Source organism: Calypte anna, chromosome 1 (genome assembly GCF_003957555.1).
Source record: "Calypte anna isolate BGI_N300 chromosome 1, bCalAnn1_v1.p, whole genome shotgun sequence".
NCBI classification, from domain to species: Eukaryota; Metazoa; Chordata; class Aves; order Apodiformes; family Trochilidae; genus Calypte; species Calypte anna.
The window spans coordinates 176,960,228-176,974,228 of record NC_044244.1 but is presented as its reverse complement, the minus strand read 5'-3'; the positions used below and the strand labels follow the sequence as shown (position 1 = coordinate 176,974,228).

At 45.8% G+C, this 14,001-nt stretch overlaps 1 protein-coding gene across 1 annotated transcript in view; it reads right to left on the bottom strand.

The window, feature by feature from the left end:
• SLC7A1 (solute carrier family 7 member 1) overlaps nucleotides 1–14,001 on the bottom strand; it is a 45,339-nt gene that overhangs the window by 11,630 nt on the left and 19,708 nt on the right. Inside the window, exons 2-5 of the mRNA XM_030468946.1 lie at nucleotides 8,872–9,255; nucleotides 4,606–4,764; nucleotides 2,937–3,111; nucleotides 944–1,068 (exon numbers count right to left, since the gene is read on the bottom strand). Coding sequence (XP_030324806.1) covers nucleotides 944–1,068; nucleotides 2,937–3,111; nucleotides 4,606–4,764; nucleotides 8,872–9,241 — 829 coding nt within the window. The 5' untranslated portion in view covers nucleotides 9,242–9,255. The remainder of the gene's footprint in view (nucleotides 1–943; nucleotides 1,069–2,936; nucleotides 3,112–4,605; nucleotides 4,765–8,871; nucleotides 9,256–14,001) is intronic.

Genomic DNA, 14,001 nt, shown 5'->3' with positions numbered 1-14,001 from the left:
CAAAAGCTCCTGAGGTCTGGCATTCAAGGGGGATGAACCGACAGCAGAGATCACTACATCTAAAAGTCAAAGGCAGATGAATGTGTTTCTCCTCCAAGGAGAAGCTCTAGGGCTGTCTGGAGTAATGGAGCTGGCACTTCTCAGATGCCTTGGAAGAAAAGGCAGTACTGCTTTATCTGTGTTTGTGATGATCTCCTACTCCCTCTGCTCTAGCTTTGAAGCAATTCAGTTCTTGCCAAATGTGAAACTAAGGATAATCCTTCTTTCTTCCCAGAACTGAGATTCTTCCTAGCCAGCAGAAATATAACAATGCTGATGGTTTCTCTCTCAGAAGGAGATCTGCGAACCTTGAGATAAAAACTCCCCCTGATTTTGAGGCAAAGCTTTAGGCTGCAGTTGACTCCCCAGAGGCTCCCTCTTTCTCTAGCTCTTCAAATACTTGAAGCTAGTGAATCTTCTTCAGCTGAAAGCACTAAAAAACCCTACTCCAGGATAACCTGTTGATTAAAGCATCATCTGGAGTCAGGGGTTCAAACTTCACAATACATAAAAGGCATCTGAACCTGGGCCTTCCCTGTTTGCATAACTGGTAAAGCTGGATGTGTTTCCTGTGGAGTCTGACATGGTTAGTGTCATCAGTAACCACCCACAAGATTGGGCCCTGAAGGCAAAGAAGAAGGAAGAAAGCTTGTTTTGTGGATTACACAGTCTAGCTGTGTGCCACAGTAGATAGAAGTCAACACTCAGGCAGGCACTTGGACATACACTTCGGACACTTTTAACTATTAGAACCAGCTGAGCCAAGAGTATATTCTCGGCTGAGGTTCAGAGGGATGGTGAATGAAGTGCCCTGAATTACTCACTCTCTGTGCTGTGCAACATTACTGAACCAATCTACCAGCAAACAGGTTCATTACCAGAATTAAGACATCTTCCATCCTACCTGTAGTAGCAATACAGTCAAATCCCACGAAAGCATAAAAACATGTAGCTGCTCCTGAGAGGACTCCTTTCCATCCATAGGGCATAAACCCTCCAACACCATAAAGCTTTTCTTCCTGTGTTTGACTAAAAGGCATGGCACTGGGTTAGAAGTCATCCTGCATTGGTGGGACTTATAAAATTATTTATTATAGCTCATAAAAAAATACAACGAGTCTGAAGGAAAACACTCTCCCTTTCACACACTGGGATACAAAAGACAGGCAAAATGCTAAGCCCAGCCCAATGCTGAGCTTTGGACTGGCCTAGGGAATGCATGGAATAAAAATGGTTCATGGTTTCGTCCCACCACCTCTTTTTTGGGGCGGATAAATATGTCTTGTCTAGGAAAGGGAGAAAATAGCATGAATATTAAAATTCCTTTCCTATATTACTGCATGTGTAATGCAGTAATACATATTAATTTAAACATAAGCTTTTGAAAAAGCACGTTTAATTCTGAAAGCTGAACACTGAGAAACATGTAAACCATCCACTTTTCACCTAAGATGGACTATGATAAAGTGTAGGTGAATGGACGTGAGAGAACAATGCAGAGTGCCACAACTGTCTAAAATCCACCCAATTGTCCACTCTCAGCTTAAAAATTCCCTATGCCAAGATCATATCCAAACAGTGCTTGCACCTCTGAGGGAGGAGCCTTCATCTCTGAGGGACGAGAGGAATCTCCATCTCTGATGCACCAAATACTTTGCTGATCCTCACCCAAAGTTCATTAAAGTCAACAGACAGACACATACTGATCCCCATGCACACTGGATCAGGACTCCAGATCAGGGTTGAGCCATGTATCACAAACTCTTCAGTTCAAGTGACTTAGGTTACTTTTTCAGGGAAAAGCCTATGTAAATATAAATTAAGACAACTAAATTAAAGTAAATCCCAAAATCTGCAAAATCCTATCAGGTGTAAGCATCTGAACGCTCTCATAGAAGCTCTGTTGAGACTTAGATGAAAAATGGCCCATTATCTGCAGAAATAGCACAATGCAAATGTGGATTACTCTGGAAATAATGAAGTAAAGTAAACCCCAGATGGACTTCACAAAAATAGCAAGTGGTAAGGGTCAAAGAGCTACAGTTACGCTTTGAAGCTACTTCACTAATTGCTCCTTGCAAGGGAATAGCAGTAGGAAGGAGGGGGTACCTTTCCTAGAGAAGTAATTTTTTCACTGCAGGATGAATTTTGCAGAGAGGCTCAATATAAGCAGCTTGTACACAAGCCAAACTTGACCCATGCAACATCTATGTACCTCTCCATATTTTTGCCAAACTGTACTTCCTTGCAGGCCAACATAAAGGATTTAGATAGCAGGCCAGGACTGAATTGATGTATGCAGAGAGATGTAACGGCTCTCTTTCTGTGTAGTACAGTCTCAAGCAAAAATTAACAGCCTTGTATTGCTGGGAACTCTTGTAAGATCCTCAATTTTGATCTTGTATAAGAAGACAGGATACAGGTCAAATAGAAAAAAGTCTAATTAGAAATTGATTTGAGATATATCTCCTTCAGTGCATTAAAATAATCTGTAACTTGCCCTCATTTTATTGAGCCGTTTGGGACAAGGTCTCCAAAAGGTACAGTGGTGCCTCAAGGATATTGCCCAAGTGTCTAAAGAAACTACAGAGCTATACTGAGTTATGGCTTCATACAGGCACCAGAGCCAGCCTGGTGTAGCCTTGAGCAGGAAGCTGTCTAAAAAGTTCTTTCCTTTCAAATTTGTATGTTATGTTGGTCATGAGGCTGGAAATGGTTGGTTCTACAGCAGGGCCTAACTCCTGTCAGGTTCAGCCCATCAGCACAGCCTGCTTTCAGCAAGCACACACCAAAACCAGGAGGGAGCCATGACATTTACTGGTTTTCTAAATCATTCCACAAACCTCCCTATTGAAAATGCATCAATTTCAGAGTTAAGAAGAAAAGATGCAACCTACTTGTCTCCATAAATGCTGTGGCTGGTGTTGTAAATGTCCTGTTCAGTCAGCTGCCAGTTTTTAATGGATCCTTTCACAAAGCCAGAGACCATGACGAAGCCAAGGACGAGGATGTTGATGCAAGTGAACACTTTGTTCACGAGGGCTGATTCCTTCACGCCAAAAATCAAGAGCCCTGAGGAAATGAGGGCAGATAACACAGTCAGGTGTTTTGCCACCAGGAGCAGGCACCAGGGGCTTGCAGAGGTAACCCAGCTCTGCCCATGTTGTGCTCTGCCTAAGATATCACATTTCCCCACAAAGTCAAGTAGCTCAGGTAGCTCATCCAGAAGGTGGACAAGGACTTCATACTAAACATTACTGCTGTGGGATGTCCTACACCTTCCCACCCAGCATGCCCAGTCAGCACGTGCCCCTGGTAAAGTGCTTTGCTAAGACAGCTAAGCTGCTTCCAGTGCTCTGGTCATTCATCTCACGGCAGTGGGTTGTACCACCTAGGCACAGCCTCACACTCCACCCAGAGTCCTGGAGAAAGCATCTCAGGTGGTTTTTCACGAAGGATCATTGTCTCAGAGGTCTTCACAATATGCAGAAGTTATAAAGAGCATTCAACTTTCCTAAGAAGCAGAGGAAAATAGGAGCTTGGACAAATCCAGGAGCACAGCTACTTCTAGTGTCAATGATACAGAACGTGGCATCTAGGGAACCCTGCTCCCATTTCATAGAATCATAGGAAGTTAGGGGTTGGAAGGGACCTCAAAAGATCATTGAGTCCAACCCTCCTTCCAGATCAGGGTCACCTACAGCAGGTCACACAGGAACATGTCCAGGTGGGTTTTGAATGTCCCTAGGGAAGGAGATTCCACAACCTCCCTGGGCAGCCTGTGCCAGTGCTCTGTCATCCTCACAGTGAAAAAATTCTTCCTAATATTTACACAGGACCACCTATGCTCTATGCTACTAACTTGTAGTGTTTATATTTGAGTAAAAGTAAAGTTAAAAGTTCAGAAGAATTTTAATTTTACAGGATTTTAATTTTACTTTTCAAAACTTTTCTGAATTCTGATTAAAGCCTTGGTGTATTTTTAGAAAACAAGAGGACCTCACTGTTTATCACACATTTATTATTCTGCAGTCTTGCACTCACTGCTGTAGAATGAAGCCCATATATACCTAAAATAAAACAAAACAAAACAAAACAAAAAAACAGTAGTACATGAGGTTTGTACTCAGTTCCATATTTTTTTTCTCACTTTCCTGGCTAAAGAAACTGAAAACTGGCAGATTATCAAAGGGGGAATAAGGTTGATAGGTCAACAGAATGAAATTCTTGTGTAATAGCATTTGTAGACAGAAGGATTTAACTTCCATAACTGATTGAGAATAATATGTCATCTTTTCTGTTCTTCCTTATATAAAATGTGATTGAAGATATTAAAAGGGGCTCAAAAAATATACAGAATGCTCCCCTCTATTTAAAAACCTTATAAACTGGCCATGCCCTGTACTAACTCCACAGCAGAGATATAGGTCAATCCAACACTTGTAGCAAAGAACAAGCCTTTAATACATTATCCAGAATAAATCAGGACTTTGTGCCTGTTCCAAAAGCAAACAATGAAATTACAGAAGAAACAGGTCCAAGACACAAACCCCTCCAAGGTTTTACCTGTTAGGATGACAATTATCACCACAGCAAAGATGTCTGGGTATTTTGCTAGCACTCCAGGAGCCTCCATCGTCATGTATTTTTTACAAAATTCTTCAATGTGCTTGCCAATAATTTCATCAAACGTCGCACTCCAAGCTCTGGCCACGCTTGAGGTTCCTGCCAGAGGACAAAAAATATGCAAATTACCATTTGTAGCTGGCACACATTTCAAACAGGGGGCACTTTGCACAGCTTTTGGCCATGAAAGGCCCCAAAGCAACCTTGTGTGTAGCTTCCCAGGGGCTGGGAGCAGCCTTTCCTGTGCAGATCCAACCCAGGGCCTGTATTCAGCTTTGATGGTAACACACAGATGGTGGGTCTCAGCCTGGTGCTCAGCTGACAAGATAAAAAAAATCCTTATAAGTGGTTTGGCTTCTTAGTAAATCTCAACTTTGCTTTAAGATGCAGCCTAGACAGACATTCTCCTGATGCTCCCAACAACCTGAACTCCCCCCAGACCTGGTTAATTTCTGCTGCTAGAGAGGTCTGAGTCTCTTCTCATACCTGCAGAAATCCCTGGCAGCCCAGAGCCAGCTGACTGCAGCCCAGGCAGAGGGACCTTACAGAAGCCAGCTGGGCTCTGGCAGCATGATCCTGGACCACCACAGCCTGGTCCACAACACCTGTGCAACTCCATCAGCTCTGCAGTCCACCAACACACAGGTCTGGCTCCAAACTCTGCTGCTAGAGGATCCAAGCTGAATCAAGACTCAGATATAATTTACAGATTATCTGAGCACAATCAGCAGGACACTGGTGACGTAGGTGACACACCAGCAAGTGGCACAACTCCTGCCCACAGCAAGTGATCAGACTGTGCTGCAGTTCCCCAGAGCACCAAAACACACATAGCTTGTCAGGATGAGGACTGAACCTGGGATCTCAAGATGACCAAGTATGGGACATTTTCTGGGCCAGACGATTAATTTCATAGAACTGAAATAGTAACAATGAAGAACTCCCACCAGACAGTGACAGCACTGTGTAAAATAAGTAGGTGTGGATAATAGCTTCTCCCTCTCCTGCATTATAGTGGCTATGGTTATAAAGATGTCTTATACTGCATATATATATAAAACTATATATAACAGCACCTAATTGCATGATACAATTACTATTACAATTACGTAATTAAAAAAAGCCTGGATAGGTTTTGGTTTGCAGAGCAGCTCCTCAGAGGATGTCATCAGGGGCCCCCTTCCATCTAGAACAGTTTGTCCTGACACACTCACCCATGGGAGGGTGTTCAGGTCTCACCTCCAGCACAACACCTGTGCCTGCCTGCAGCTCAACCTGGCGGGCAGCACCTGCAGCAAACCTGGGCACATGCTGCCCCAATCCATCTTTGCAACAGCATAAAAATTAGCTGCAAAACAGACCTGTTTGGAGACTCTTCTGTTCACTGCAACAGCAAAGGGAACAGTGTGAATGCTTTTAAAGAGGTGTGATAGCAGTGCCACCAATTTAATCCTGAAAAATTCCAAAAGCTACTGTATACCACATTACGATTCTTCAGTTTAACTTTAGCATAATTGGAAGGAAGAGACTATTTCCTTAGTGTTATTTTTTTGTTCTGGCTCTAATATTTCATGTTCTAGGACAGGAACAACCAGCTCCTTCATGCATTAGGTGCCAGCTGCTTGAATGCCAGTTCCATGTAACTATCAGCCATTTATCCCAAACTCTGTGCTCAACAAGCTTGATGTAGCTGGGGGAAATCTAGAATTATTCCAACATCACAGATACCTGGATAACATCTTACTGTTGCTAGAGAGCAGGGTGCAAAGACACTCAGCTTGCATCAAGTAGGATTTACTAGATCTGGGTCAGCATGACCTTGACAGAGTGAAGTGGCTCCTGGCTGCAGCAGATGCCTCCCAGGAGAGCAGCTGAGCTCAGGTGAGGGCTCACTGCAGGAACAGGCACAGATGAGGAGGTCAGTGTGTGCCCCTGGAAGCCCCAGCAGCAGCTTCTCACCAGGGATGTTGTTACTCATGGTACTGATAGCTCCCACCAGCTTCCTGTACCCAAAATGCTTCTCACAATCTGGCACCATTCCCCAAAAACCCACATAATCCCAGAAGAAAATTCACACCAGACCCAGGTCCTGGATACCTTCTTCCTTCTCTCTAAACTGTGACTGATCAATTGCACACACGTTTTTGTTCACCACCAACCTCCAAGCCCTCTGCCAGTCTTCCCCCAAGCCACATCATTTCAATTAATTACAAGCTAGTGGCCATCCTCCCTGAGACCTCAGCATTTCCTTTTTCACCCCCACAACGCTTTTTGAACAGGTATCTGAGAAACTCAGTGTGAAAACACCAAGCTCTCCATGCTCCCACAAGCTCCCATCACCCCACCTGGTCTGGGTGGCACTGCTTGGCAGTTTCTGCAGCACGACTGAGAAAAAAATTTGGCTTTCTGCCCCTCCCAACTCCCAGCTCTGAACTACAGCATGTATCTTTCTTCTCCACACTCTCAAAGCTGCTGGGAGTTTTTCTTGCTCACAAGAGGGGCAATAAGAACAGAGAGAAAAGCTGGGTAAGATAAAGAGACCTACTGTATCTCACATTCCCCCTCAGCTGTTTTTTCCTGCTTAGCCACCCTTCCTCCCAAATTATAAGAAAGGCAGTTGCAGACATGAATTTTCTGTCACAGGACTGAATGTAAAGTAACAAAGTTGTGTTTGGACACATTCACGAATAATATCTACTTACTTTTTACTGAATTTTCTGCCTTGTGATAATACATTGAGCAGCCAACTCTGAAATAAAAACTGAGGCAGTAGTTCAAAAGCTATTACGGGAGGACAAAAATAAAATGATAAAAAAAACAACATTTCAGCAATACCAGGCTCAGCCCAGATTCTGGGAATGTAATGTTCAGTTAGTGAATCTTTCCATTTGCATTTGCAGAATGAGTGGTATAACATCCACAGCTATGTCAGTCATTTTGGTAGTGCAGTATCAAAGTGGGAAGGGATGTACCTAATTAGATCAGGTGCATGAAGGAGACAATTTATTGTTAGCTTTCTGGAACACAAGATAAATAACCTGGAAGTCTGCTCAATTTTTTCTGTGTGTAGCCTCGGTAGACTCTATATTAGAGTTCTGGAGGAAATTACATGCTTACTTTTTTAAAAAAACTATTTTTATCCCTTCCTTGCAGCAGTGAACCTGAGTCATAAAAGAATGACACGACTCAGATTTTCTAAGGAGAGGTGTTTAATTGACTCTGGCCCTTTATCTTCTCACCTCTTAAATATAAAAAAAAAAAGAAAAGACACAAGGAAAAAAACGTTGCAGAAAGCACCCAGGGCAGAGTCAGTATGATCTCAGCTGTGACATCACTGTATCATTCTTAATATGATGTTACCATCCCCAGCATCATGGGAACTAATCTCCAAGGTAACACTTAGACATCCTGTAAAATTACTTTTAAAAAACCCTCTCCCTTTCATAGTTTAGCATAGCATCAGCCTTCATTTTAACCAACAAATCTTCACTCTCAACCAGCAAGTTGCTTGCAGCCTTAATTACAGGCATGATGACAAGCAGCATGCCCAGGATGTGCTTGTCACAGACAGGACTCCATAATCAGGAAAGTATGGCTTAGTTTTAGTGTATCAGCTGAGTTGTACACTGCATGCTCTGAGCTTGATCCAAGGCCTCTCCTAGTGGGAGTCAAGGGCTTAGAAAGGATTTGGCTTGGACGTTTCGGAGACTGTGAACCTGCAGGTCACCCTAAGCTTAATCCTGCAGCTATTCACAAGATGAAATTCTGATCTCCAGACGCTTTAAGCAGGTCTTAAAGGGACCAAGCATTAATCCTTGGTCAGCTGCGATAGAGATGCTGCTTTATAAAAGCATCCTTCTGTCAGCAGCTTCCTTCTCAGCCTAGGGAAAATGCTTTTCATTCCTGACAAGTATGCAGCAGCCAGGGGATGCCAAACGGATGATGTGAATCTTCAGAGAAGGTCACAGCAGCAATAAGCCAAGTTTGGGAAAAACCCTCAGCCCACGGCACATCACTCACCTCACCGAGTTACAAAAGCCACCCCCAACACATCCCACAAGCAAGCCCCAAAAACCGTGGGGAGTGCACAAGTGCAGAGTCTACTTTGTAGCAGCAACGCAGGTGGCCCAAACAAAGCCGATCTTACAAACCAGGCTGCTATCCTGGACTAAAGCCAGGGTCTCGCAGCTCACCCACCACACTTACCAATAACATAGGAGAGGATTAAATTCCACCCTGTGATGAAGGCCCACAGCTCACCCACGGTCACATAGCTGTAGAGATAAGCCGATCCTGTCTTAGGAACTCGAGCACCGAATTCTCCGTAGCAGAGTCCAGCCAGGACTGAAGCCAAGGCAGCAATAAGGAAGGAGATAACGATGGCGGGCCCCGCATTTTCCCGTGCCACAGCCCCAGCCAGCACATAGACACCTGCACCCAGCGTGCTGCCTACACCCAGAGCCACCAAGTCAAAAGTGTTGAGGCATCGGGAGAGCCGGCTGTCTTCTCGAGTGCAGTCCACATTTTTCCTCCGAAGAAGCTGGTTTCCAAAATCCACGATTTTCTGACACTCCATCTTTGTGTCTGGGCCTGCAAGAAAGATGCTGCCATCATTCCCTGAGCCAGGGCACTCCCCAGAAAAGCATCACAGCACAGTTACATCCCTACAGTCCCGCTACATCTCAACAAATACATCTTCTAACTTACTGCCAACCTTTTTACACATCAAAGTATCTTCTTAGGCATTTTAGGTAGGCCCCGTGCAGTGAGATCTGGGCGTTGCCCGAGCAAGCGCGGGAGATTTAAAAGCAGCGTGAAGGGCCCAACCCTCGGTGGCTGAGCCGAGCTGATCCGCAGCGGCGCAGCAGATCTCGGCTAACGGGAGGAGGGGTGTTCCTTTTTTCTTTTGCTTTCTCTCTCCCGAAGGTTTTCCTCTGGCAGGGAATGTGGGGGAGATGTAGAAGGGGGGGTGAAACTGCGGGGAAGCCGCAGGAGAGATCTGGGCGTTGCCAGAGCAACGGACGCGACCCCCGCCCATAACGGGCGGGCCCCGGTAGCGCGGGCGGGAGGGGCCCGGAGGAGGCGGCAGTGGAGGTGCCGCTGGAAGCACCGCTGGGGATACCGCTGGGAGCAAAGGATCCCGGAGGGGACCGGGGGTGAATGGAAACGGGTTTCTGCGCCGGGTGGCAGACGAACCCCTTCCCGGCCCCCCCCGCACCTTCCCAGGTGCAAATAGATCCGGGAGCTGTCAGTGCCTCTAAAGGCCCATCCAGGGAGCAGCCTCACGCATTTGAACCGCTCCTGTAAAATATAAAAGGAGGGCAATTGGCACAGGGGATTCCTTTCTGAGGGGAACAGCCAGCCCGGTGTGGCAGCCAGCCCCATCCCACAGGGAAGTCTGCTGCCCTCCTGGGGTCCATGTCAGAGATATAAGTAGGAAGCTCCCGGCTCTGGTGCAGCCCTCTGCTTCCTGCCCATTTCTGGTCCCGCAGGGGGGCAGTGAGGAGATGATGAAGAGCAGTCCTAGGACAATAAAAAGGGACTTCAGGGACCTGGGCAGTATGGTGGAGTGATCAGGAGCACAGGTGGTGTTTTGCTCAGTTCCCTCAGGGGCAGGGAATGCTGAAAGGAACAGGAAAGCACACCTGATCAACAGCTGGCTTAGGGGCTGGTGCCATAGACTGAATGTTGGGTTCTTTGATCATGGGAATGGTTACATGGCACTGGACCTGCTGGTGAGACATAGAGTGGAACTATCCACAAGGAAAAAGGATTCTTAACCATGAGTTGGCAGGGCTTCCCAAGATGGCTTTAAATGAGGTTTGAAGGGGAAATGGGATAAAACCAGGCCCAGCAGAGATGAGCCTAGGGGTGGCTTGGCAATGCTGGGGCTGAAACCGATAGCCCAGCTCAAGCACATCTGCACCAATGCATGTAGCATGGGCACCAAACAGAAGGAACTAGAAGCCACTGTGTGACAGGACAGCTATGATGTTGCCATCACAAAAACATGGGATGACTCTCGTAACTGGAATGCTGCAATGGATGGCTATAACCTCTTCAGAAAGGGAAAGAGAGGCGCTGGGGTGGCTCTGTATGTTAGGGACTGTTTTGATTGCATAGAGCTTGATGATGATAGTGATGTTTATGGGTAAGGATGAATGGGAAGGCAAATAAGGCAGATAGCCTGTTGGGTGTCCCAGTATAAGGAGGCAGACAAAGCATTCTGCAAGCAGCTGTCAGAGATCTCATAATAACTGTCCCTTCTTCTGGTGGGGCACTTCAAGCTACCAGACATCTGTTGGAAATGCAACATGGCAGAGAGGAGACAGGCTAGGAGATTCCTTGAGTGTATGGAAGATAACTTCCTGATACAGCTGGTAAGGGAGCCTACAAGAGGACTTGGCTCTTGAGCACTAGACCTGTTGTTCATAAACAGGGAAGGACTGCTGGGAAATGTGGTAGTCAGAGACCATTTTGGGCTTAGTGACTACCAAATGGTGAAGTTCTCAGTACTTAGTAATCAAAACGTCCACCATGGATTTCTAGAGGGCAGACTTGGGCCTGCTCAGGATTCTGGTTGAGACAGTCCTGAAGGATAAAGTGGTCCAGGAAGGCTGCAGGCTCTTCAAGAACAACATCTTAAAAGTGCAGGAGTTGGCTGTGCCCACGATTTGTAAGACAAAGTGGCAGGGAAGACAACCAGCCTGGCTGAACTGAGCACTCATGCTGGGACTCAGGAAAAAAAGGAGAGTTCAGATCCTTTGGAAGAAAGAGCAGGCACCACAGGATGAACACAGGGATCTGTATGTGATCAGGTTATGCAGAGAAAAAATTAGGAAGACAAAAGGTCAGATGGAACTCATGACAGCTGGATCAGTGGGCCAAGGCCAGTAATATGAGATTTAAAAACACTACAGACTTGGGAAGAGTGGCTGGAAAGCTGCCAGGCAGAAAAGGACCTGGAGGTATTGGTCAACACCCAGATGAACATGAGCCAGCAGTGTGCCCAAGTTGCCAAGAAGGCCAACAGCATCCTGGCTTGTGACAGGAATAGTGTGGCCAGTAGGGTAAAGAAGTGATCATGCCTCTGTACTCAGCACTGGTGAGGCAGCACCTGAAGTACTGTGCTCAGTTCTGGGCCCCTCACTACAAGGACACTGAGGTGCTGGAGCAAGTCCAGAGAAGGGAAACCAAGCTGGTGAAGGGTCATGTGAGACCTTTGACCCTGGTGAATGGTCATAGGAGAACAAGTCCTATGAAGAGAGGCTGAGGGAATTGGGAATGTTTAGTTTGGAGGAGAGGAGGCTGACAAGAAACCATATTGCTCTTTACAGCTACGTGAAAGCAGGCTGCAGGGAGGTGGATGCTGACCTCTTCTCTCAAGTGAACAATGATAGGACTAGAGGAAATTGCCTGAAGTTGCACCGCAGGAGGTTTATACTAGATATCAGGAAGAATTTCTTAACTGAGAGAATAGTCAGGCATTGGAATAGGCTGCCCAATGAGGTAGTAAGAGTCCCCATTCCTGTAAGTATTTAAAAAAATGTGTAGATGAGGCACTTCAGGATATGCTTTACTGAGCATGATACTATAGATATAAATATATTTTATTTTACTGGGGGAGAGATGCTGATAGTTGGACAACTGTGGTAATTCTGTGATTAAAAAAACCAACAAAACAAAACAGGAAAAGAGACGTGCTTTTATATATTTTTTAAGTCTTGGGGTGAACTAACAAGTGAGCATTGCATCCCAGAATAAGGCACCAAACGACCGTGTGGCACAGTCAGTGTCACCATCTGCAGTCAAACAGATCCACTGAGACTTTTCACCTCTCTAAGCTCCAGCTGCAGCCCCAGCACAGGCTGGTGTTGCCTACAGCTGTGCAGGCTGAAACAGATATAATTTGGGAAACTAGACACACAGAATCAAGTTTAATTAAACTCAGTTATGCTCAGTTAAGCTGTTTTGCATTCACAAGGACTGTAGAGCATGGTGGGGCTCCCTGAGCTGCCTTGGCCCATCCAGAAGCACTGAGGGGATGTTTAATGAACCCATGGGACAGGGTTTCCAGACCTGGTCCCATTTCAGCAACTGTGTATGGATCTGCTGGCATGGCAAAAAGAAGCATGCAGCAGCTTCAGCATGTGAGCAGTTCATGTGCTGCTCCCCTGCTTGGGACTTTATGATGGGATAAGCAGTAGGGTAAAGCAAACCCCTCTCTGTGAAGGGATCCCTCAGAAAATCCTTCTGGAGTTCCTCTCCCTGTGAGACACACATTGCAGAGCTACACCATGGGAAGACTTCACTATGAGCTCTTCCTCACAGCATTACCTGAACCCATGAGCATTACAAGGAATTTGTTGCTTTTTACACGAAGTCTAGCCCCAGCTAGCACAGACAACCATGACTAACATCAGGCCTTCCCTTACAAATTTCTAGGTGCCTTATCTCCACTGTCTGAAAGCCCCACCAACATCCTCTGCTTGCCAGCCAAAATGCTCCAGTAGGCAGCATTTACTCACATGCTCTTGCCCTGAGAATGGCCTCTCCCTGCTTGGGTGGTTACCCCACTGTACCTTTAGAGATCAGAGGTAAATTCTCAGCCTTCATTTTGCACAAGTAAGTGATCCAAGCCTCTTGTCCTGCCTGCAAATGCTCACCTATGAAACACACTCTGAGGTGCAGAATATGCCATGAGCACCTTTCTGCTTTTTGGATCAAGAGGAACCATCAGAAGCAACAAGAACATCCCAAGAGAAGTCCAGAGAGTATCTCTTTTACCATTATCTCTTTTCCTCTCTCAGTCCCTGACTTCTCACCAACAAGGCCCCTGTGCACCATGCCAGGATCCTACCAGTCCTCATCTTCTTAAATAACTTCCTGCATGGCACCCCATCAAAAACTTTACTCCAGTTAAAGGAGAGTTATGGTTCTTACCTTTCACCTTCAAAGTGAAAAAACCCAGTAGCCTCCCCACCTTCCCTGTACCTCCTACAAAATAAAAATGTCAGGAGAATAAGCCAGTCTCTCACAGGTAAACTCACTCATCTCATTCTCCAGTCAATGTACACCACCTCCTACTTGGACAGAGGTTTGACAGCAGGTTCACTGCTGTTTTTATGCTCTGATTCTTTCTGATTACCCTTCTCTGACCCTCCTACCATGCATGTTGCTCCCACTGGCTGCAGCCATTTTCCTCAGTCCACATTCTGTCATCCCATCTTCATCTCATCACCATCATCCTCATTCAGAATTTGGCAGATGGATAATACAATGCTTGCCACAGCTAGGAAGTTTCTGTAGGACCCACTGGATTTATCCTAATGCATA